At 42.5% G+C, this 26,683-nt stretch overlaps 4 protein-coding genes across 4 annotated transcripts in view; 3 read left to right on the forward strand and 1 right to left on the reverse strand.

The window, feature by feature from the left end:
• Nucleotides 1-26,683, forward strand: part of LOC141381669 (BEN domain-containing protein 5-like) — a 495,902-nt gene that overhangs the window by 161,685 nt on the left and 307,534 nt on the right. The gene's annotated exons all lie outside the window — the stretch shown is intronic.
• Nucleotides 1-26,683, forward strand: part of LOC137490953 (uncharacterized) — a 245,143-nt gene that overhangs the window by 112,933 nt on the left and 105,527 nt on the right. The window lies entirely within an intron of this gene.
• LOC137490939 (uncharacterized) overlaps nt 1-26,683 on the reverse strand; it is a 163,008-nt gene that overhangs the window by 10,305 nt on the left and 126,020 nt on the right. The gene's annotated exons all lie outside the window — the stretch shown is intronic.
• Nucleotides 1,824-26,290, forward strand: LOC137490924 (uncharacterized). The gene is made up of 4 exons (XM_068219920.2): nt 1,824-1,879; nt 2,308-2,458; nt 11,340-15,255; nt 21,288-26,290. Exons 2-3 carry the CDS (start codon nt 2,374-2,376, stop codon nt 12,899-12,901), a joined length of 1,647 nt encoding a protein of 548 aa, XP_068076021.1. The 5' UTR covers nt 1,824-1,879; nt 2,308-2,373; the 3' UTR covers nt 12,902-15,255; nt 21,288-26,290.

The raw sequence follows: 26,683 nt of genomic DNA on the forward strand, positions 1-26,683 counted from the left end.
CTACACTATTTACCTACAGGTTAAGATAAATTCTATAATAAATACTAGTGTTTTTGAGTGTAAGGTATACTGCCTATGTTTTAGGCTAGTATTTACAATGAATGCTTAAGCATACTGTCGTATTAAGAATAGTGAACTCATAAAGTTAAATATAAAGTGTAGTTTTACTACAGTAAATTGTGGTGAATTGTAGTACAATCTACCCCATATTGTAAAAAAAAAAAACTACAGCACTGGATCTTTTGTTTATATTACACTTGTTGTTTTACCATAGCAACTATAGTATTACCACAACAGGGTAATTAAAGCACTTAATGACAATATGTGTGTTCAGGGGCCCTGTGGAACAGCTTCTTCTCAAAATGAAGATGATGGCAGGGAAAATGTCCTCCACAATCTGATCAACAATGTGGAAGACAACAGACACTAGTTCACTTTTTTTCAGTTGCCATAAAAAATGTGATTAATAATGAGATTTATTTGAAGAGTGAATAGTACAGTAGGCTATAATACCTTATCAAGTGTTTCTATTAGTTAAATTTCTGCTTGCGTTAGTTTTTATTTTTGTCTAATGCTTTTTTATTTGAAATATCTCATCATATAACATACAGACAACAATGTTATGGTTTATTAGATTAAAAATTATAAGTCTATTTTAGTATTTTGGTTATTATTAATAAATAGTGTACTAATATAATTCATATCAAAAAGCTTGAAAGGAAAAGGGAACACAAGACACGAATTGTGAGTCTGCATATAATCTCACTAAAAGAGCAGTGTACTGAGAGCACGCAAAAAAACTTGTGCGTGAGCAGAGCATATTTGAGAGATCGTGAGAATTTGTGCGCGAGCAGCGTATGTGAGAGCTCGCAAGCAGTTTTGTCCACAAACAGGAAATCGGTGCACAAACTTTATACTGAGAAAGCTGTTCATCATGCTCACTTTGTGCAGGACGGTTTTGTGTTGTAAACCACTTGAATGTAAAGTAAATACAATAATGGCAACAATAAGAAAAGAAACAAAATCTGCATTTTGTCATGGCATTGGAGTTTACATATCGGCCTGTTGTGTCTAATATGAATATAGCCAAGCCATTCACAGATATTGCCAGATAATCACTTTACCTCTACCATACTATTAACAGATCATTTGTAATTCTGGCGGTCATCCTTTCTTGCATTGTCTTGAGCCTTTACATTTCCAATTATATAATATATTGTTAGTAGCCTGGAGAGGTTACAGTCATTCTGCTACATCAAATTACTTTCTACTGAATGTAAAATGCTCATTATAGAACATTATAATTTTATAATGTTAAGTTCTAATTCTGTAGTTATTTTGATGAATAACTAAAAAGTAATATAAGAGTAATGTAACATATTACAATTCTGAGACAGTAATATTGTAAGGTAAGGGATTACATTTAAATAACAGTAATAAGTAATCTGTAATATATTACAGTTTGGAAGTAACTTGCACAACACTGATAATAATTAAATAACATTTTAACAATTCATCATATTATTCAATATATCACATTAATATTCAATATATTATATTACTGTTCAACATATATTATTCATACAAATCAATACAAAATAGATCAGAATATACTTTACATTTAACAATCAAAATTTTAAGATAAAACAGTAATAAAAATAATAATCAGTGTATTTACAATGATTCATTTATAATCAAGGTGTGTGTCCAAGGTGTGTGACACAGAGAGCAGATATAGTGGAAAGTGTAAAATGAGGGAGAAATGTATCAATAAGTCATGACTGCAACAGTAAGTGGCAAAAAAAAGACTTTTATTTTGGCGTGGCGTGTGACGTCATAAGGCTGCGCCGCTCCTGCGCTGGAATTCAACTGGAGAGAGGTTTGTGTTTAAAACTTTTACAAAAATATGAACTGATTGATTAAAGTTTCAGGTTTTTCATCTGATGCTAAATTATGAACCTGCTGTTGACAATATTATTTAACCCTTTATACAACATAATACTATTTTGCTGACAGTAATGAGAGCTATTGTTTGAATAAGTTAACAGAAATGTGTGTAATACATATTTTAATAACCTTTTAATTTTTTAAATAGCATAATGTCATTCCATTCGAAGTATAAAAGAAATTAAGTAACTTACTAGTTTTAATCAGGTCATTGTTTCTTGCTCGGACTTTTACCTGATTTGTTTTTGTTAATGACTCTCATATAAAGAAACTGTTGAAGCAAGTGTTGAAGAGAAGTTTTTTTGTTTCTGTTCATTGTTTTATTTATTTAAAAAAAATTATTGTTTTGTTCATTTTAAGCAGGATATAGTGTCCAAACGGAGAAAAAATCCTGCTGAAGTGACTGATCTCCACACTGTTATAAAGATGGTGTTTATTAAAGAGGAGAGTGAAGATGTGAAGATTGAAGAAACGTTCACAGTCAAACAGGAAGATCTGCAGGAACAAACAGGTTGATTTTCATTCTCTAACACCAACCAACCAAAATGGTCTTGTTTGAAATATGTCAAAAATCGTGGATGCCCCCAATTTTAAATATGCTGAATGAAATGGACACTTAGATAATTAAGTATTATAAAACATTGTACAGTATTCTAAACTATATGATGTTGCTGTGGGACAACGTGAGGCAAAACAAACAAACTATAGTGGAACAATAACGTTTAGCATTGCACTGACTACAACTGGCCAACAAACTAGTCTAAAAAAGACTTTTGCTGATTTAGATATGGATTACAGCATGCAAAAATTGTTAACCCTGGGTCATTCTAACGCTGGATAAACAGAATCCTGGGTTATCTGTAATCATGTTCCACACTGCTCATGTTATACCTGGGGTTAAAATATAATCCTGGATGTTCATTAACAGATGTTTCACATTCACAAACCCAGGATTAACATTATTATTTGTATATTTACATTGCCACTGTCCCTGATTGGACAAACAGCAGGAAACCTTTTTAGATGGCATTTCTGCATCTCGTCGGGTATATAAAATGTCGCCACGTAAGTCTTCAGCTAAGCCTCAGGACATGCACAAAGGCAAGAAAACAAAGACAAAAGTACAAATGAATGAAAATAAGTAACAAAGTATGTCATCTTGCCATCTCCTCATCACTCCGGTTTACAGCAAACGTGGCTTTAGGCATTTGCATAAGTTTTATACAATAATGCAAACTCACTAATATAAGCGTAAATTATGTGCACTTGCTACGAACATGCAGGATTTGTCTCAATCGGGTTTTCCAAGTAGGTTATAAATGTTCAAATCGAGTGGTAGAAAAATAAATCACCTGATGAATGTAGTTCATAAAGATCATTAGCTTAATTGGGATCGATGCCAAGATACTCACTAAGCTGCTGGCCAGGAGACTCGAGATAGTACTCGAGATAATGCTGCGTTCACACCAGACGCAGAACGCGCGTCAAGCACGAGTGATATAAATGTTAAGTCAATGCAAACGCGCGAATAGACATCCTGCGGCGCGAATGACGCAAATTGCGCGATTGGCGCGGGGCGAATTAAGTGTTTTGCGTGTTTGAATCTCTCGAGTTCGAAAATCTGAACTTCAGCGTACATTTGCGCCGCGTTAACCAATCAGAAGCTTGCTCTTGTGGGGGCGTGATTGTGACGTAGAACCTGTTGTCGGTGTTCCGAGGGAAATCCCCCAGCCTTCACCGACAACAGTTCATCAAACTCGGCTTGGCTTAGTCAGAAGTACCGCTGAAAACCTCTATCATCCAGGTTAAGTTTCTGGAGGAGTTTATGAGCTCACAGGGCTGGATGCACCTCTGAAAGAATGTAGTGGACTCAGACACGACCCTAAACGTATCAACGCTGTTTTTCAGTCTTCATAAAGCACATAAACACTGTTATTTTCTTCATAAAATCCATGTTAGCCATTTAGCTATAAAGCTAGAGTCTTCGGGCAGACAGAAGCCCTGCCCATCAAGCTAATCCGCGTCGGTTCTGAAGTGAATGTGACACGCGAAAGAAGCGGGGTTTGGCGCGAATAGCGCGATTTATCCACGCGTTCCGCATCTGGTGTGAACAGCATAAGAAGACTTATGAATGTTATACAGTACACCAATCAACACAACTATAAAGCAATTTCTGTATCTTCAGATGCAGAGAAAGCTTTTGATAGGGTTGAGTGAAGTTACCTGTTTAAAACTCTGCATAGTTTTAGTATAAAGGGTGAATTTTTAAAAGAGATTCAAACCATCTATCACTCCCCCATGTCTTGCATTATTACTAATGGTCTACGATCAGATCCTATTCCACTTGCTAGGGGCACCAGACAGGGCTGCCCACTGAGCCCTCTTCTGTTTGCATTGGCTCTAGCAGAAGCTATCAAACAGAATAAAAATATAAAGGGGATTTCAATGAAGAGTTGTGAACACAAAATTGCACTTTATGCAGATGATATTCTGCTGTTTTTATCATCACCTGAACACTATCATTTTTTGAAGATTTTAGTTTAACTTCTGGCTACAAAATTAACTTTAATAAATCAGAAGCATTGCCATTAGGTAATTTAGATTCTGAATCTATAGTAAATTTTTTTTAAAATGGTCAAAATCTGGATTTTTTTTTTATCTCGGAATTAAAGTGTCAACTGACTTAAATTAACTATGGAAACTTAATTATGCCCCAATTGTTCAAATGGTCAAAAAAGACTTTAACCGCTGGCAAACCCTTCCCCTTTCACTCTTTGGTAGGATAAGCTTAATAAAGATGAATATTCTCCCCCGATTATTATTCCCTTTTCAAATGACACCCTTATAATTAAGCAGGAATGCCTCGTCCCAGCTTGAAAGTGCTTTTTCTAGATTTATATGGAATGGCAAAAAAAACTTAAATCTCTGCAGATGCCAACAGAGCTAGGTGGATTAGCTCTGCCTAATATTGATATTATAACTGGGCTTGCCATGCCAGACTCATTTGGAAATGGTTCAGCTCTTACTATGACCGATGCCCTAGTGTGAATTCCTGGGCCTGCTCCCATCTGTCTGGAGTTTGTTTACTTGTCCCCCCAAGTAAGAAGAGACAGTGAAGAAAAATACAATACTTTATAGCTCTATTAAAGTTTGGCGACAGATTTCCAGGTTTTTAGGGAGAGGGGAAGCTATAATTATGTTAAAACCAATTTTTTTGAATCAGGATATCCCTGGCATAGATTCACCTCTCTTCAAAACATGGCACATAAAAGAAATTCGTATTCTATCTGACTTGTTCCAGGATGACTCTTTAATGTCCTTTCAACAATTACAAAATAAATTTGATCTCCCAAACCAACATCACTTTGGATATCTGCAAATTTGTCACTGTTATGTCAAAGCAAAAACAAATACCAGATACATTAGCACTAAATAGTTTGGAAAGTGTTCTCGCTAACACAACAAATGCTGTTCATTTTATTTCTAGATTTTATTCTTTTCTATACTCTAATATCTCTGGACTTGTGAACACAGTGGCCCATAAGTGGGAGGAAGACCTGTGTAATGTTTATATAGATGATGACTTTCATGAGGCTTTGAGGTGTATTAGATCCACTTTTATTTGTAATCGACTTTAGAGACTCAATATAAGATTTTACATAGGCTGCATATAACGCCAGTTTTATTGAATAAAATGGATTCTTCTATTCCAGCTCTTTGTGTTAAGTGTCATACAGAGCTTGGTACATTCTTTCATTGTTTCTGGAAGTGCAAACTTATTTGAAGATTCTGGAACTTTATTGCATATGAAATTAGCACAATTTTTAAGATCAAATTAAAAAAGATCCCGGTCTTTTTCTTTTGGGACTCCCTTCTAAAACACAAGAAATGTCATTGACCCTTGACACCAAAGGTTATAAATTGTTAGATAAACTGCTACTTGTGACAAGAAAATGCATCCTTATTAAGCCTGGTTTATACTTCTGCGTCACATGACCGGCGTGACCCGCGGCACATGCAACGCCCGTTGCTGTGCATTTATACTTCTGCACGCTGTCTCTGTTGGCCTGCATTAACACTTCCGAAACGCTAGTTGGCAGTGAGGTGTAAATGTTCCTCTGTGTCGAGTTTCTTCGCTTCTGTTTAGCTTTTCCTGAACCCTTCCTGGTTGTACAAGTGACTCAAACTCGCTCATTTTGAGGCGGGAACTGGCGGACGTGCAACAACTTTAACTATGAGGTAAACACGAAACAAAACTTTCCATCCGGAGCTCCTTCACGGGACTCCACACTTGTAAACAATTGCTCGCGCCATTCGCGTGGCTCTTGGTCCCGCCCACACTCGTCAACGCTACCAAGCCGACCAATCACAGAGCTTGCGCTATGCGTTGTTGCGGAGTAGAGTTACATTTTTTGAGAGGTGCACGTTAGTGACGCCGACGGCCACGGCGAAGGGCTATGCGTCAGCGCCGTAGCATACGCCGGCGTTTGACGCAGAAGTATAAATCAGCCTTAAGATGGATACCCCCCCCCATTCACTGAAAATGAATGTTTATTAAATTGACAAATTTATATTTTTGCATTATGTTTAGTTTGTGTTTATATAATTTTTTTAATGAACAAATTTAGCTTCATCATCTACTCTTTAAGCTTTAGCTCAAGCTTTTACTGATGGGCACAAGGCAAGCTATTGTGTAAATCTAGTTGATGCTTGCTGTAATAGAAAGAGATGATGACTGTCCTGCTTGTTGATTCACCCTGCAGATGAGATGCTCAGCGTGAACCCTGAGCCTTGTGATGGATGGCGTCTCCCTCACAGTTGCTCTTACTCTGGACACGTTACTCTGGATGTTGTAGGGTGTAGATGTATAAATCAGAAAGAAATGCATTAGCAGGGTACCCCCAGGATCCTCCAAATGAAATTCAAGGCTTTTAAAGACCTTTTTAATACCTTTTCAAATTAAGTTCAATGTTCATCTAACATCAAGGAATGATTTTGCATACTCTTCTGCTTGACGCCAGTAAAAATCGATTGGGTTTGAATACGGAAAAACGTCTCATAAAACGCTGACGATAAACGCAAACAAAAAGCGTCCCGGTGTGTACGAGCCTTTAGAGTGATGCTCAGGAGATTGTTTTAAGGACCCACATCACATCTGCCTGCAGAGTTGGTGTTGAGCCATGGTAAGATAGGATGTAGGGTGTTGGGCAAGCTACTTGAAAAATGTAGTGAGCTAAGCTATTAGCTACTAGGATATTTTTGCAATTTTCATTTTTAAATCGAAGCAAATTAAATCCAAGTCAATTATATCTTAGTGATCAATAAAACTGTCAATGAAACATAGTTCAGTTTAGTTATTTACTGTAAATAATATGCTGTAATAAACAGGAACAAATAATAGTATATAACAGCTAAAATAAATAAAAAATCCAATAAAATCAGGTGTTACACAATGAAAATACTACAGTCATTTATAGGGGTTTAACTGTTCACAAACAAATCACAGTTCGGTTCCATACGACACAGTGGTGTCACGGTTCGGCATGTTTTTAATACAGCAAAAAAAAACAACAACAGGATTTCTTTGATTTAAATTTTTTTATGTATTAAAACGTATGATCTTGTTTTTTATTCTTTTACTTCACTGAAAAAAAGTGTTCATCTTAATTTGTTAGTTTAAATTCAGCCCACATAAATTGTTTACAACCACTTCATGTAAAAAAAAAAAAAAAAAAGAGTAAATACAAGGAATCATCTTTGAATAATTTTTTTCAGTGTTTAAACAGTGATACGGCTATACTTCTGGGATTTTTGCTTAGCAGCAAATTAAACAAATCCTTTATACTCAAAACTAGAAAGCTACTTTAAAAAAATAAATTTAATATTGTAGTAGTTAAACAAATAAAAAGAAAGATTTTCAGAAACATGAGTGTCCACCTTTTCTTCAGACAGCACAGATCTGCTTGATTTGACTGTCACCTGCCATTTTAGTGGATCTGAAAGCAGGAATTATCTGACTGAAATGGGCTTATAAAGGAATAATGTAGCTGGGTTCTATTACATTTAACATTTTTTAAAAACTCGACATTTCCACTACCGATTAAGGTCTCATATCCACAGCTATAAATGTACCGATCGCCTCTGATTTGTTTTGCCCTGTTCGAATCTGTAGGAATTGCCTGTGAATGCTGCGGGGATAGTTGCATGTAGTGCGTGTGTTTCCAGTTTTCGTGATGTCAGTGTAAATGAGTTGACATGCTCAAATATCACCGCTAAAATAGCTTACATAGTAGATGTCATTGTTTTTTCCACCACTCTCTTGCCATCACCCTCATAACTTGCAGGGAAACCAAAGTGCTCCCAAAAGCCAGACCTGCTGTTGGTTATAGACCTTTTTCTTAGAATGCAAAATTACCCATTATGCTTTGCGTGTATGCACAAGGAGAATGCTAAGAACTTACGGTCAGCAGCTGATGCGTAATGCGTAAACAGTCACATTTGGACAGCATTGAAACGATAGTTTTAATCTGTTTTAACTGCTTCTATCATCTTTGAACTAATCCTGTTGTCGATTAGCGCCACCTCCTGGACTGATCATTTTAAAAATGTGATCTAATGGGATGGAAAAAAGCTGCTGAGTCTCGTCATCGCTAGTCAACATTGTCTCTTTCCTTCAAATATATAACCAACCCAAACACATGTAATTCACCAAAATGTTTGACACACACACATAACCTACTGTATTGTCCCACTGACACTGATTTACCTACTGTGAAAAAGTGAAAATAAAGTTACATTTTGAAATGATAGAAAAACATACACAGTGGTATATACAACACACTAAATGAAACAAACGGCTCACGATTAGAATGAACAGCAAATCAGCCAGCAGAGTATCAATAACAGACTTTTATTGGTCATTTTTGTGAATTGCACAACTCGCATAACATTACCTGTTAAGTTACATGCCAGTAATCTGGTTTGCTCTATAATGCCGTAAAGTATTGCGTGTGTGTGTTTGTGTGTTGAAGACCTGCTGAGCTGACAGGCCAGGGAAACAAACACACACACACACACACACACACACTGTATTTCTGACGGCAGACACGTGAACTAGGAGAACATTTTTCTCTCATGCTTGAACCACATCTGACACATTTCAACGGCTTTAACTCATACTTTTCAAAGTTGTGTATCACAAAAAACACTCCGTAATCCACGCAAAACGCTATTGAAACCCATTTTCGGAGCGCAAATTACCAGTTGTAAAAGCTGTAAATGAAAGTTCTAAACTACCTGAAGACGCTGGTTGCTATGGCACCCTCCATGTAGCTGCCAAGAAAAAGGTCTAGTGCAGCACATGGTCTGACTGTCATGTCATTTGAGATGTCTGAATCATTCGGTTTGTAATACTTACCGAACTGAAAGTCTCGTACCAAACGGTTCAATACGAATACACGTATCATTGCACCCTTAGTTATTTATAGTAAAGGGAAATACTTTGCAATAAGCATTATATTGTATATATATTTAAAACTCTTCATTAATGAATTACACTACAAAATATAGTATTATTAATAACTATCATGAACTAAAATTGCCATAGTATACTTTAGCCTTTACTACAGAAAAGTCTCAAAAAGTTTGGTGTCGACCATTGTAAAACAGGAAGAAGAAATTCACATTCTCGCCAAAATATGGATTTACTTTTATCGCCAAGACACCGGCCTCCAAGCTACGTGAGTGTCAGTGCCGTCACTTATTGATCCACAATCGGTGTATATATAGCTTGTGTGGACACTACTTGACTAAAATAATAGCTTCGCTACACAAAACCTATTTGATTTAGAAAGTGGTGACGCTACTGAAAAATATATTTACGTTAGTAGCATCACTACTTGTAGCGATGCTACTGCCCAACACTGCGTGGTGGCAATGCTTCTAATGTAGAAATTTCCTCATTACTGATAGCTAAAGGTGTTTTAGTAACCGAAGTGGTCTCCAGTGCACAGAACTCCACAATAGGTGGTTGCGCTGATGAGCAGTACTACATACGGTGTGTTTGGCACCCCTTATATGGAAGTCCAGGGCTGTAACATCCATTGTTGCTAGCTTGTAAGATTTTCGACATCAACAGCAGTAGGTGTCGCGGTTATTTCCTGGCACAGGATTGACCCAATACGTATTCGGATTCCTTGGCCACAGCAGATTAAACAAACAGACAAACTAGGCTAGCAACTATCTTGTTCTGTACCTCACCTCAAGTAACCATAGTAACGGGTGTGCATGCTTTCGTGCTTTCTGCTATTACGTGGAGCGTGAGGTGCACTCAACGTTACACTGCATGATTTTTTAGTTAGCTTACATTAGTTACAGTTAATTTTGTTATGATATGAACTTAATTCTAAGAAAGGTAATGTAAATAATTGAAATAAGACCTTTGTAACAAAACCCAAGACTTTGTATAATAATTCAAGGCTATTAAGGCCTTAATTTGAGATTATCAAATTTAAGACTTTTATAGATGCTTTTAAGACCCAATGGGTACTTTGATTAGGTTTTGCATATAAATACTTGTGCTTGATACATTTGTTTCAGTTTGGTATTTGCCTATTACATGAGACTAGAATATTTGGTGTGTGTGTGTTTGTATGTGTATATATGCATGTATACAATATATACAACATAATAGAATTTACTATATAGTATGGTTAAAAACGTAATATTATTTAATATAATATACAATTACAACTTGTTACTACTGTCATCTGGGTTAAATTCTAGTACATCATTTTTTAACGGTACCTTTAGAACCTTATAACATCACTAAAAGCAGCATCGAAGCAGTCTCCTTTCAGTCACTCCACCTCTTCATGGAGATTTTCAGCCTGATCTGGTGTATTAATCAACTATTATGGGTTCTGGAACTGAACAAAAATTATTTTCCAGATGCTGGACATCCACTGGCAGAGGATCCTCATCAATTTAAGAGTAAATCTCTCTTCTTTGCCATCCTCTGATGCGTTTAGGTTTCACCGCTATTAGATTTCGGCATAGAGCGCGCTATGTAGACGTAAAGAGCCTGACTGATATTCTACCAGAACCACGTCAGCAGAGTTCATGCATAGAGTCTATATAATATAACTTCTATGTTAAGCGGCTTTGACACATATTACATAGTAAAAGCATTAGATAAATAGAGCTGAACTGAATCTGCTTGAATGGGTACATGTTAATGGACCAAACAAAATATGATCTGATTTATTTTACATTTAATGTGCATCAAAATTACAGTGAGTGTAACCAATGTTTCCAGTGTCTTTTCACTTTTCAGCTTTTGATGAGAAATTTAAAGACTTAATGAAAACTAATGTTTTATTTATTTATTTCAGACCGAATTGAAGAGAATGAGGGGAGAAAAGAGGAGGAACATCATGTCAAAATTGAGAAAAAAACTCATTTACAGACTGATGGTATTTTGAAAAGGAGAGACAAGAATCGTTTCACCTGCACTCAGTGTGGAAAGAGTTTTGGAAGAAAAGGCTATCTTAAGATTCACATGATGATCCACACTGGAGAGAAACCATTCACATGCACTCAATGTGGGAAGAGTTTCAACCGATCATCATCCCTTAATAAACACATAAAAATCCACACTGGAGAGAAACCATTCACATGTACTCAGTGTGGGAAGAGTTTCAACCAATCATCATCCCTTAACAATCACATAAAAATCCACACTGGAGAGAAACCATTCACATGTACTCAGTGTGGGAAGAGTTTCAACCAATCATCATCCCTTAACAATCACATGAAAATCCACACTGGAGAGAAACCATTCACATGTACTCAGTGTGGGAAGAGTTTCAACCAATCATCATACCTTAATCTACACATGAGGATTCACACTGGAGAGAAACCATTCACATGCACTCAGTGTGGAAGGAGTTTCAACCGATCATCATCCATTAATAAACACATGAAAATCCACACTGGAGAGAAACCATTCACATGCACTCAGTGTTTGAAGAGTTTCAACCGATCATCACATCTTAATAATCACATGAAAATCCACACTGGAGAGAAACCATTCACATGTACTCAGTGTGGAAAGAGTTTCAGCCAATCAACATACCTTAATAAACACATGAGGATCCACACTGGAGAGAAACCATTCACATGCACCCAGTGTGAGAAGAGTTTCAACCAATCATCGTCCCTTAATAAACACATGAAAATCCACACTGGAGAGAAACCATTCACATGCACCCAGTGTGGGAGGAGTTTCAACCAATCATCACACCTTAACAGTCACATGAATATCCACACTGGAGAGAAACCATTCACATGCACCCAGTGTGGGAAGAGTTTCAACCAATCATCATCCCTTAATAAACACATAAAAATCCACACTGGAGAGAAACCATTCACATGTACTCAGTGTGGGAAGAGTTTCAACCAATCATCATCCCTTAACAATCACATGAAAATCCACACTGGAGAGAAACCATTCACATGTACTCAGTGTGGGAAGAGTTTCAACCAATCATCATACCTTAATCTACACATGAGGATTCACACTGGAGAGAAACCATTCACATGCACTCAGTGTGGAAGGAGTTTCAACCGATCATCATCCCTTAATAAACACATGAAAATCCACACTGGAGAGAAACTATTCACATGTACTCAGTGTGGAAAGAGTTTCAGCCAATCAACATACCTTAATAAACACATGAGGATCCACACTGGAGAGAAACCATTCACATGCACCCAGTGTGGGAAGAGTTTCAACCAATCATCATCCCTTAATAAACACATAAAAATCCACACTGGAGAGAAACCATTCACATGGACTCTGTGTGGGAAGAGTTTCAGCCAATCATCATCCCTTAATCTACACATCATGAGCCACACTGGAGAGAAACTATTCATGTCTAATCATCTTGTTTAATCCCGCTCCTTTTCGCAGCGCTGTACAACAGAATTTCTCATGCTCAAACACTAGAGTGACCGCAGCTTCGATGTGGGATGAGTTTCAGCAACTCATCAGAACTTAATAAACACATGAAGACCCACACTGGTGTGAACGAGTATATGTGCTTTAAATGTGAGAAGACTTTTATTACAGCTCAAATTGAAACTGCAGGAGACGATTCACACTGGAGAGACCGCACAAGTGTTCACACTGACAAGAGGTTTAATCAGTTAACAAATCTGAAAACACAAAAGAGAATTCACACTGGAGAGAAACCATACAGATCTGATCAATGTCTACAGAGTTTCACTCATTCGGCACAGCTTAAGAAACACATGGACAAAAAGTTGCACACATGACATGAATGCAGCAAAACATTTTCTCATGTGCACAGGATTTTTCATGTCTGAATAATGTTTCAAAAGGCTGAGTGATAGTATACTGTGTTCCAACACTCCTACACTGCAGTAGGTGGGGTTGTAAATGTGCTGTGATCCTCGTGTTTACCGTAAACACAATGATGGCAGCTGAGTGAAGAACAGTTTCATAAACATCTGACAAACAGCACCTCTGCTGCTTAAAATCTCTTTGCAAGTGATTGTACAGGTGCGGATAAATCTGTACTCCACTCTCCAGTGTATTCATGTAGCTAGTGTTGTTTTAGATGATGTTCACTGTCTGGCTCCCTGAATAAGAAACAAGTCACTGGAAAGATACCGCACACCAAAGAAGGTATTTCCAGTATACCAGGGCCTCAAGTTTAGAAAGCCCATTTAATTGTCCTGTGTTGCAGCTTTTATTAGTAAAGTTTCTTTACTATTATGTTTAAGATTTTTTCTAGTTTACTACATTTACTTGTTTGAGTAGAATACGAACTTGATGAATATTTTATGATTTAGGCAGAGCGACAGGTATTAAGTTTTACAATATTACTACACTGTAATGATCCCAGGACTTCCGATTGGAGTATGTGGTAAATCCTGATTGAATGCCTGCATTACTCATCAATGGGTATATGAAAGTTGTTGTGTTAGCTACCCCAGGACGCTGATGCTACTTGGGAGTCCTCATGTCAAGACCTGCCATTTCATTGACTCTTTAACCTTATAGTTTTGTTTTGCATTACTTATATCATGCAGTTAAAGTTTTGTTGTGATTATATCCTAAGTTCTTTATCTTTATTATTATCTATAGGCATTTGTTGGTTCCTTTGATTGATTGTTCTATGAGTTACTTTTATAATAAATCATTTGCATTCAAGCTATTTTGTTGGCTCATCTCTCTTTTATGTTGCAACTCAAACAAGCGGGTCATAACACTTTGTAAAATGTGTCTGGTTGTATCCGAGATCTTGTCCTTTCAGTTATGACCATAGGTAAGAGTAGGAACCTAGACTGAGCGGTAAATTGAGAACATTGCCTTTCATCTCAGCTCCTTAACCACAACCGACAATGACATCAACTGCATTACTGCTGCTGCTGCACTGATCCATCTTTGAATCTCACATTCCATTCCTCATGGGAAAAAAAAAACGCAGATACCTGAACTCTATTTGGGGTAAGGACTCTCCTCCAAACTGGAGATGGCCACCTTTTTCCAGTCAAGCACCGTGGTTTCTGAGCTGCTGTTTTTTTTCCTGCCATGTCACACTTAGCAGCAAACCGTCCCACTGCATGCTGAAGGTCCATGTCCAGAGTACCCGTGGGGTCTTAAAAGCATTGAAAAACTCTTAAATTTCATAATTTCAAATGAAGGCCTTAATAGTCTTGAATTTTGTAAATAAAGTCTTGAATTTCATTACAAAGGTCTTAAATTTATTCATTTATTTTTGCCTTTCCTAGGATTAAGTTCATACCGTAACAAAATGAACTGTTACTAATGTAGGCTAATTAAAAATTCATGCAGCGTAACGTTAAGTGCACCTCACGCTCCACGTCATAGCAGAAAGCGCGAAAGTGTGCGCACCCGTCATATGGTTACTTGAAGTGAGGTACAGAACAAGATAGTGGCTAGCCCAGTTTGTCGGTTAAAATGGGAAAGTGTCGCTGTGGCCAAGGAATTCGAATTGCGTTTGGGTTAAGCCTGTGCCAGGAAATGACCGCGACGCCTATTGCTGTTGATGCCGGAAATCTTTTAAGCTAACGTTAGCGACAATGGGTGTTACGGCCCTGGACTCCCATATGGGGGGTTGCCAAACACACCGCGTGTAGTACTGCTTGTCAGCGCCAAACGCCTATTGTGCAGTTCTGTGCAGCAAAAACCTCTTTGATTACTGAAACAGCTTTAACAATCAGTAATGAAGAAATTTCTACATTAGAAGAACGTTCGAGGTTACTAAAGTAACCCTTCGTTCCCCGAGGAGGGGAACGGAAGCACTATAAGTGGATTTGATTTGTAAAATCCACGCATTGGGGAGGTTCGGTTCAGAAGCTACTCGTCTGAAAGAGTATTGAACGGGCCAATTAAGAATGAATTGGCAGCGCAAGCCTGCGCAGGTGAGCGGCATAAGCAATCAACTGAGTATATAAGCTCACCTGGCGCCAGCAGACGCTATCCTTTTTAAGCTGAAGAGACTTTCAACAGCTAAGGGACAGTCATTATGGCGACGGAGTATAGTGCTTCCGTTCCCCTCCTCGGGGAACGAAGGGTTACTTTAGTAACCTCGAACGTTCCCCTTCGGGGGGAACTTCAGCACTATAAGTGGATTTGATTTGTAAAATCCACGCATTGGGAGCCCATTGAAAGCGCCATAATGACTGCACCTTACCAACACCCCCGATGAGGAGATAGTCAAGCAAGCGTGACGCACCCGCATCATGGGGGGCGCGGTCCTCCAACGTGTCCCTGGCCCTAATTTATCCTACTTCAACAGAAGTTTTACGGATTTAGATATAATTTTTGGGAAGTCGTGAGCATCTAGATAATTCTAGGAAAATACGACAGTACGTTGGGAAGCGTGCAATCCCGATAGGGAGGACGCTGCGGAGGCCATCCGTTACCCAAGGGGGGATAGATGGCAGAATTTACATATGGACTAGCCCTAAAAAGGGGGAGTACGCATAGCAAAAGAGTGGTTAGCGGGGAGGGAAGACACGGGTCCGCCCAGGGGGGGGACTTAACCGTGGCGGAATAAGCATATGGGATCGCCTAGTGGGGACCACGCATAGCAGGCACCTTTACCCAAAACGCGGGCTGACCAGCGGGCAGACCTACAACGTAGTGGGCCAGCAAGTGACTCCTCCGCTGAGTCAGTGCTGGGGGCCATGGAGGAATCTGCAGGGCTCACCTGACGGGGAACTTTACTGACAGATAAAAAGGCGCACGTATCTCCGTGTTAGGGAAAATGGCGCAGCAAGCGTGTTTCAACACCCTACCGAATTGTTTCCTCAATCACCAAGGGTTACCTAATACCCTTGAGGAAACCGGCTCCACTCGCAGATTGTAAAACCTTGCAAATGTGTTGGGTGTCACCCAGCCCGCAGCTCTACAGAAGTCTGTTAGAGGGGCGCCGCGTGCGCGCGCTCGAGAGGATGCGAAACTCCGAGTGGAGTGCGCACGCGCTCTCGGGGGACGCGGCTTATCTCGGCTCTGATAGTGAAAGAAAGGCATCCACAATCTAGTGGGAACTTATTTCGGTACGGCACTTCCCTGCTGCCGACCGTTATAACAGACGAAGAGCTGCTTAGATGATCTACTCTGAGTGCGGTCCGGATAATACGCAAAACGCGAACTGGACAATAAAGAAGGGCTGGGTCTGCCTCCTCCGAGGGCAGCGCTTGCAGGCTCACTACCTCGTATTAAAACGGAGTGGTAGGAACCTTGGGCACATATCGCGGGCGGGGTCTCAGGACGTGAGAGAAGCCAGCCCAATTACAGGCACGAGTCACTGACCGAAAAATGCCTCCGGGTCCCCGACCCTCTAATCGATATCAACGCGACCAGCAGAGCTGTCTTCAGGGACAGAAAGATACTGAGTCGAGGATCGAAGGGATCTGACGCGGCTTGTGTAGCGAGGGCGAGATCCTAAGAGGGCATGAGAGGGGGCGGGATGGATTAATTCGCTTAACGCCCCTGAGGAACCGGATGATGAGGTTATGCGTTCCCACGGTGCTGCCAGCCACCGCGTTATGAGAGCGGAGATGGCAGCCACGTAACCTTGAGTGTGGAGGGCGACAGCCTGCTCTCCAGCTTCTCTCGGCGTAAAGGAAGCACAACGCTGATCTGGCAAATTACGGGGGTCTTCTCAGCGAGAGACACACCATTCAGTGAATAGACTCCACGTCAGGGCATAGGCGCGCTCGGGGAGGGGGCTCTAGCCCGAGTGACGGTATTAGCCACCGCAATCGGAGGTTACCTAAGTCTTCCTCGCGTCTAAAATCTCTTCAAAGATCGGCGAGGGTGCCAGGTGGTGCCCTGTCCCTGAGAGAGTAGGTGCTCTCTCGAAGGGACTGCCAGGGGAGGGCTATCGCGAGGGAGAGCTCTGACATCCAGGTCCGGTTGAGCCAGAGGGGCGCAACCAGCAACCTGTTCCTCGTCCTCTTCCTGACCTTGCACAGTAACTGCGCGAGCAGGCTCACTGGGGGAAACGCGTATTTGCGCGTGCCCCGAGGCCAGCTGTAAGCCAGTGCATCCGTGCCGAGAGCACTCGGTCAGGGAAAGAACAACTAGCAATGAGCGATCTCGGGGGAAGCAACAGATCGATCTGGGCTTCCCCGAATCGCGCCCATATCAGCTGAACAGACTCGGGGTGGAGTCTCCATTCTCCAGGACGCAAGGCTGCCGTGAGAGCGCATCGGCTGCACGGTTGAGCTTGCCTGAATATGAATGGCGTGCAGCGATTTCAGCCACGGATGACTCCAGAGGAGCAGACGGCGGGCGAGCTGAGACATGCGGCGAGAGCGCATACCCCATATACGGCTGATATACGCCACCGCCGCCGTACTGTCCGTCCTGACCAGCACGTGTTGCCGCTCCAGCACCGGAAAAAAAACGGTGGAGAGCGAGGAACACTGCCAACAGCTCCAGGCGATATGCCAATGCAACTGGGTACCTTTCCACAGGTCCGCAGCCGCATGCCCGCAACGCACAGCCCCCCAGCCCGTGTTGGAAGTGTCTGCTGAAACGACAACAAGACTGGACGCCTGTTCTAGAGACACCCAGGCCTGTAGGAACGAGGGGTCGCTCCAAGGGCTGAGGGCGCGGCGACACAGCGCAGTAACAGAGACTCGGTGTGCGCGCGCGTGCCATGCGCGTCTGGGGACTCGATCGTGAAGCCAGTGCTGAAGTGGTCTCATATAGAATAATCCGAGCGGCATGAAGCGGCTGCGGATGCCATATGCCCCAGGAGCCTCTGAAATAGTTTCAGTGGGACCACTATTTTACTGTCGAGCTCTCTCAGACAGTACAGCATCAGCTGGGCGCGCTCTCCGGAGAGGCGCGCTGCCATGGTGACCGAGTCCAGCTCCAGCCCGAGAGAAGAGATCCTCTGCACGGGGGCGAGTTTGCTCTTTTCTCGGTTGACCTGAAACCCCCACAGGTGGAAGTGCCAGAGCACTTTGTCTCTGTGCATAATCAACTGCTCCGAGAGAGGGCAAAAATCAGCCAGTCGTAAGAAATTGAGTATGCAGATGCCCGCGAGCCGAAGGGGCGCTGAGGCACCCTCCGCGGGCTTGGTGAGGACCCGCGGAGACAGAGAGAGCCCGAAGGGGAGGGCTTTGTATTGCCAAGCTCGACCTTCAAACGCAAACCGCAGAAACTGTCGGTGGCGAGGAAGAGTGGAGACATGGAAATACGCGTCCATCAGGTCTAATGCTGCAGACCAACCCAGAGGACGAACGCACCGGAGGATGCGCTTCTGCGTGAGCATTCTGAACGGCAGCTTGTGCAGGCAGCGGTTCAAAACGCGCAGATCTAGGATTGGCCGTGACCCACCGCTCTTTTTGGGCACGATGAAGCGTGGGCTGTAAAACCCACTCTCCATCTCGGCTGGAGGGAGCGGCTCGATTGCATCCTTCGCCAGGAGGACAGCAATCTCCTCTCGCAAGACAGGGGCGGACAGGGGGCTGACCCTGGTGAATACACACCCGTGACTTGGGGGGCCGTTTCGCGAACTGAATCGCATAGCCGAGTCTGATTGTGCGTATGAGCCACCGCGAAGAGCTGGCCCGCGCTAACCAGGCAGGCAGAGCTCTCGCTAATGGACTCATCGCTACAATCGCTGACGTACCAGCAGTGGGGCAGCGCGGAGTGGGTGTGCTGATCCGGGAAGCTCGCGGGTCCCACGGAAAAGCTGGAGGTGAGATATTTGCTCTCACTCCAAACCCGAGCTCCGGAGGGGAGGCTCGAGGGGTGGGAGAAAGGAGACCGTCCTCCCAGCGCTCGTGAGCCACTGGCGAAACGCACCGAATCTGCAAGCTAGAAAGCATAGCGTCCCAGACTGGCAGATTTCGGGCTGTCACATCTGGGGAAGTGAAAAGTGCCCTTTCATAATGTTTTCATGGCAGTAAAAAGTGCCGTTGGAAATGGGGCCCCGCCCTCCAGCGGGGAAAGAGCAAGTTCCCTCTTCTCCAGATGGCCTGTCCCAGGGGCGCTTCGCGGTCCGTTGCCGGACTTAGCGGCGTTCTGGGCAGGGGGGCTGCCTGCTTCCGAGGTGCCCGACGCGCTCGCTTCGCCTGAGGCGTGTGCGGGGGCGGAGCAGCTCTCGTAGGCGGGCGCCTTCGGCGAGGAGCAGGTATGAATGGCACGGCGGGCGGAGCGGGCTACGGACCGCCGATAAGACATCACCCACCAACTGCTCTCTCACCGCCTTGAATTCCTGGGTGAATTCACAGACAGTGTCGCCGAACCTGGCTGGGGATATGGGGAAGTCAAGAAAGCGGACTTTGTCGACTTTGCGCATATCAGCCAGGGGTGGCGCTCCTGGACCACTAATGTGGACATCGTCCTCCCCAACGCACACGCAGCGGACTCAGTAGTCCGAAGAGCTAAGTCGGCGGCGGTGCGAAGCTCGTAAGCCTGGGTTGGACCCACCCTCGTGCAGCTCGGCCAGCGCCTGCGCTTGGTAGCGCTGGTAGGTGGCTATCGCATGCAAGGCGGAAGCAGCCTGGCCCGCAGCTATGTAAGCTCTAGCTCCGAGGGAGGTAGATAACTTACAGGCTTTGGATGGGAGACGAGGCGGACCCCGCCAAGAAGAGGCGCCGCGCGGATTTACCGCCATCGCGCACTCAACCTGAGGAATCGCCACATACCCCCTGGCTGTTTCACCGTCAAGAGTGGTTAGGGTGGAGGAACACGCAGCACGAGCAGAAAAAAGTGCTTTACAAGACCGCGTGAGCCTACTGTGCACCTCCGGGAAGAAGGGAACGCCCCTCTAGTCGGTCCGGCCGCGGAGCTGGGGGATAAACCATCTCCAACCCACGGCCGAAGCAGCCCGGGAAAGCACGGCTAACATGTCCGTTTCAGGATCCGTAGTGACAGCGCTCACCAGCCCGAAGGGGGCGAGCGGGTCTGGATCATCATCGGACAATGAAAGCCCACCCTCCGATGCCGCGGTGGACATCTGGTCTCCGGTGTCATCGGGCGTAAGGGCTACCATCTGTTAGACGGATCGCTTCCCCCGCCCGAAGCTTGGATGGAGCGCTTAGAGGAGCGGGAGGTCCGCGGGCCCGTGGGCGACGGATTATCTCTCGCTGAAACCCTCAGATCTGCCCGAGTGCCCGCTGCAGAGCAGGGGACAACTGGGGTGGTTCACCCTTTTGCAAAGGCTAACCGCGATCTTGCGCAACAGTCATGGCATCGCAATGACGACATGAACTGCCCGCGAGCAGCGCATTAACATGCTGGACCCCCAGACATGAAACGCTGTGCCCGCGCCCATCATCCGAGGACAGGAAACCACCGCATCCAGAAACGCACAGTCGGAGCGCCGTCCTGATAAGGACGTGCTGCACGACTGTGTTGCTCTTTCTGTGAAGTTTGCAACTTTATACGCACCGCTCTGGAGGACCGGACCCAAAGAACGCCAGGCAAGGGAGAAACCCAGCTCGACCGTCTGCCACTGCGTGTACACACTCTGGACCGGGAGAATGCTCTCGTTCGTCACAGCAGGAGGAACCCTCATCGACTCGATCAGAAAGTCTCTGAAGCGAAAAGGATAGCGTCTGCTGGCGCCAGGTGAGCTTATATACTCAGTTGATTGCTTATGCCGCTCACCTGCGCAGGCTTGCGCTGCCAATTCATTCTTAATTGGCCCGTTCAATACTCTTTCAGACGAGTAGCTTCTGAACCGAACCTCCCCAATGCGTGGATTTTACAAATCAAATCCACTTATAGTGCTGAAGTTCCCCCCGAAGGGGAATGACAGTTTCTTCTTCCTGTTTTACGGTGGTCGATAACAAAGTTTTTGATGCGTTACTGCCACCTCTCGCTCTGGTTGGTGATGTCACCAAACAATCACTGGGCTGACACGAGAAACTTGCTTGATTGAAAGATGACAGAGAGATTAGATTAGGGTGTAATTCATTAATGAAGAGTTGTAAATATATATACAATATATATTTGGCTCAACACCAGCTCTGCAGGCAGATGTGATGTGGGTCTTTAAAACAATCCCTGAGCACCACTTTCACATTGAATAAGAACATTACAGAGGTTTTTAAAACCATGTTTTCTGACTCTGAGGTTGCAGTTACACTTTTGAGTCTAAGCAACAAAACTGCATATATTACTTAATTCAGATCCTTTTTTAACTAAAGAACTGACTGATAAGGTCAATAAGGCCAACGGGTGTCATGAGATGGAGAATCACAAAACACAAAAATCCATGTGCAGCAATTTATTTAGACAAAGACAAAAGGAGTTTCCCAATCTTGCACAGAATCTTCAAGAAATGAGTCCAGACAAAAGAACTGACAGAAAATACAAAAATAAGCAAATACAAAACTGGGTATAAGTGCTAACAAAAACAAACAAGAATCTAAGAATAAGCCAATACAAAACTAGATCACCAAACAAACATACCGGACATGAGGGACAAACAAAATCCTAAGGCAACTAAAACACAAGACAAAAGGGTTTATAAATACAGGGCTAAATTAACAAACAAGAAACAGCTGTAACAGAATACAATCAGAAGTGCAAAGAATTATAGGAAATGAAGTTAAACTACAAAACAAGCTAGTGACCTCAAGTGTCCAAAAAAGGGCACTGCAACATGTGACAACGGGTTTTCAGTCATGTTTGACCTTCCGTTGGACCTTCATATTCACTACTGGGTGCTGACCACACTGTTGCGTATGTATTAAATATAACAGAAAATTGAAATAAAATGCTTTACTTAATTCAAGTAGCCCAATTGTACATAATTATTTACTAAGGTTCAAACTGTAACATATGCATTTGGATGTATCTTTGAAGCCACGTGAGTTGACGTCACATGTTTGCCGCAGATGAAGATGAATACACAGAAACAAAAACGAAACTAAATAACTACTTCTCCCCTAAAAAGAATACACAATTTCTTGTTTATCAGTTCAGAAAAGCTGTTCAGCAACATGGGGAAAAACTTGACACTTATCAAACCAGACTCAGGATGCTTGCAAAAGACTGTGAGTTTGCCGATGTTGACTGTGAAATAAAAGCACAGTTGATACAAAGCTGCACATTGTCTAGGCTGCGTAGAAAAGCGCTCAGAGAACCAGATTTGACTTTGGAGGCTTTATTAGACCATGGGAGAACGCTGGAAATATCTGAACAACAAGCAGCTGGAATTGAACAAAACTCAGTGGCCGCTGCCAGTGCTGTACATCACAATTATAAGCAACAAAGTAAATTCAAAGCAACCAACAAACAGATTTCTAACATACAATGCAGAAACTGCGGAGGACAGTATCCACATCAAGGTGTTTGTCCTGCTAGAGGAAAAGAATGCAGAGCATGTGGAAAACTAAATCACTATGCAAGTGTGTCGATCTAACACTACGAAACACCCTCAACAACGAAAATATGATGATTGTCTACAGTACAAACGTAACAGCAATCCACAAACAAGCAAGCAAGTTGCTGCAACATGTGTCAGTAATACACAAGATGACTCATCAAGTAGTGAAGATGAATACGTGTTTGTTTTAAACAGCAACACATGCCAACAACAGCCACAGACTGAAATAAAAATAAACGGCACCAGGGTTAGAGCTTTGATCGATTCTGGAGCTGCAGTAAATATTATTAGCAAAGCAGAATTTGACACGCTTGCACCAAAACCACAAATCAGACCTGCAACAATCAAGATTTTCGCATATGGTTCTGATACTGCTCTACCCATTATTGGAGTGTTCCAGTGCGTCAAAGCATCACATAGTGCTACAGAAGCTAAGTTTTATGTACTTCAGAATGATGGACACACTCTTCTAAGCTATGGAACAGCACAAGAGCTTGGATTAATAAACATCACCAGCTCAGTTAACCATACAAGCACCATTCGTACAGTAGCTGAAGAACTAATTGAAAATCATCCAGAACTGTTCAAAGGAATAGGGAAACTCAAATACTTTCAAGTTAAGTTGCACATTAATCCAGATGTTCAACCTACATGTCAGTCACACAGACGTGTGCCATTCCACATTCGACAGAAAGTGGAAGCTGAACTACAACAACTGACAAACAATGACATCATAGAAATAGTAACAGGTCCAACGCCTATTGTGACTCCACCCAAACCAAAAGATCCCGATAAAGTCAGAATTTGTGTTGACATGCGCCAAGCTAATATAGCCATCATATATAGCGTCACATAACGCCCACCATTGATGATGTCATACAAGAGCTAAACGGTGCAAAAGTGTTCTCAAAACTTGATCTTAGAGCTGGTTACCATCAGCTACAACTTCATCCAGACAGCCGATACATCACTACATTCACTACTCATCTAGGACTAAGGAGATACAAAAGGCTTAATTTTGGCATATCATCTGCTGCAGAAGTGTTCCAGAATGCCGTAGCACAAACGCTACAAGGCATAAAAGGTGTAAAAAACCTCAGCGATGACATCATTGTTTATGGTGCCTCACAGAGAGCACATGATGAAGTGCTCCAAGCTGTTTTTCAGAGACTACAAGACAGTGGTTTTACACTAAATCGTGAGAAATGTGAGTTTAACAAAAACAGACTTGAATTTTATGGATTCATTTTCTCTGACAGTGGCGTCTCAGCAGACCTCAAAAAGGTTGCAGCCATTCTACAAGCCAGTGAACCCAAGGATCAAGGTGAAATTCGGAGCCTACTAGGGATGGCAAACTACTGTTCACGATTTATACAGGACAATCTGTGCACCTCTTCGTGATCTAACTAAAAAAGACACACCTTGGCAGTGGGGTGAAATGCATAAGCAAGCTCTACAACAGCTCAAAGATGCTTTAGCCCGAGCCACCAATGTATCATACTTTGACCCCTCAAAAGACACTGAACTTGTTGTAGATGCCAGTCCAGTTGGGCTTGGTGCCATTTTATCACAAACACAAAATGGTCAAAAAAATGTCATTGTATATGCCAGTCGGACTAAAAAAAACGATACTCGCAAACTGAACGCGAGGCTCTAGTCATTGTATGGAGCTGCAAGCATTTTCATTTGTACATTTACGGTCATCCTTTTACTTTAGTGACTGACCACAAGCCCTTAGAACTGATATGGAACAACCCAAGATCAAAGCCACCAGCCAGAATTGAATGATGGGGCCTCAGACTCCAGCCATACCAATTCAGAATAGAATACAGAAAAGGAATTGACAATCCTGCTGATTTCATGTCCAGACACCCTGTGCCAGTTGATGTGGAATGTAACACGAGGGCATCCAAAGTGGCAGAGGAGTATGTCAATTTCATGGCTCTGCAGTCAACACTGAAAGCCATGATGATAGATGTGATAAAAACTGAGACAAAGAAGGATGCCGTGCTGCAGCAGGTTTGCTCCTGCATAAGAAACAACCCATGGCACATAAATACACGAGACCCACTCTTTGCTGACACACTAAAACAGTACAGAAATGTCAGTTCTGAACTCACTGTGTCTCCGAACGATGATCTCATTCTCAGAGGCTCTAGAATAGTCATACCCTCTACTCTAGAGCAAAGAGTCTTAGATCTTGCTCATGAGAGCCATCAAGGGGTTGCTAAAACCAAAAGTCTTCTGAGAGAGAAGATATGGTTTCCCAACATTGATCGAAGAGTTGAAGTCATTACTACCAATTGCATTGCTTGCCAAGCAAATACCCCCATCACGCATGTCGAGCCGCTTCAAATGTCAGAAATGCCAGAAGCACCATGGCATAATCTGAGTGCGGATTTCTATGGGCCATTACCATCTGGCGAATATCTGCTAGTCGTTATAGATGACTACACTCGCTATCCTGTAGTCAAAATTCTCCATTCTACATCAGCAACTACTGTGATACCAGCTATTGATTATGTTTTTTCTATGTTTGGAATTCCCAAAGTGCTTAAAACTGACAATGGCCCTCCCTTCAACAGCAACATGTTCGCACAATTTGCTGTCTACAGTGGGTTTCACCATAGGAAAACAATACCTTTCTGGCTACAAGCTAATGCTACAGCAGAGAGATTTATGCGTACTTTAGGGAAAGCCATTCGAATTGCTCACACTCGAGGTCTCCCTTGGAAACAACAGTTAAATGTTTTCCTTCGTGAGTACAGATCCACACCTCATTGCACAACAGGGACTTCTCCGGCTGAACTGCTCTTTCAAAGGAAGATGCGCACAAAAATTCCCATAACTACTTCAAGTATCATCAGTGTGGATGATGTTGTCCGCAAAAGAGACAAAAGGGCAAAGGATAAGATGAAAGCTCTTGCAGACACTCGAAAACATGCCACACACATTAACATCAAACCTGGGGACACTGTATTGTGCCGGCAACAGAAACAGAACAAACTAACGACACCATACAGTACAAAGCCACTCACAGTCACCAGAGTCAAAGGCACTATGGTAACTGCAGAACGACAAGGACACTCTATCACAAGGAACTGTTCTTTCTTTAAAAGACTCAACCAGGAGATGCCTGAGCTTTTGTTTGAGCCAGGACATGGAGATGAAACAGAAGAAAATGTCACACACACAGTCTCTCCAAAATATCCTTTCAGGCACAACCGTAGGCCTCCTGCCTACCTTTCTGATTATGTTTAGGTAAAAAAAAATTGCATTAAAGTTCCACAATGCACATGAAACAGACTATTCAGATTTTTCAAGTATTCATGTTGCCTAGGAATTTTAATTGTTGCAGAGTTTTCTATGATTGGCAACAGTTAATACTTAACAGCTTGTTGCATAGTTATTATTGCATATTAAAAAGTAAAAAAAAAAAAAAAGGAGTGATGTAACATATGCATTTGGATGTGACCTGTGAAGTCACGTGAGTTGACGTCACATGCAGGTGGCGCATGTAAGGAAGTTAGTGTGCAAGTGAATAAAAAAGAGCTATGTTTCCTCCAGCATGCGAGTCTATTGTCATCATCACAGAAATACATAAACATCACACAAACTTTATACAGATTTGACATTTTTCCCTCATACTTTTGCCAGAATGGGTACAAAGTTGGCATTAAATTTCATTTGAAATGTTATTGAAAAGATCTTAAAAAACCTTGCATTTAATTTTGAGGATCCTAGGGTACCCTGGGCAGAGTGCTGGGTAGGAGCAGAATGCTTGGTAGGAGCAGTGTGTTGGGTCATGGCGGAGTGCTGGG

This window comes from Danio rerio, chromosome 4 (assembly GCF_049306965.1).
Source record: "Danio rerio strain Tuebingen ecotype United States chromosome 4, GRCz12tu, whole genome shotgun sequence".
NCBI lineage: Eukaryota > Metazoa > Chordata > Actinopteri > Cypriniformes > Danionidae > Danio > Danio rerio.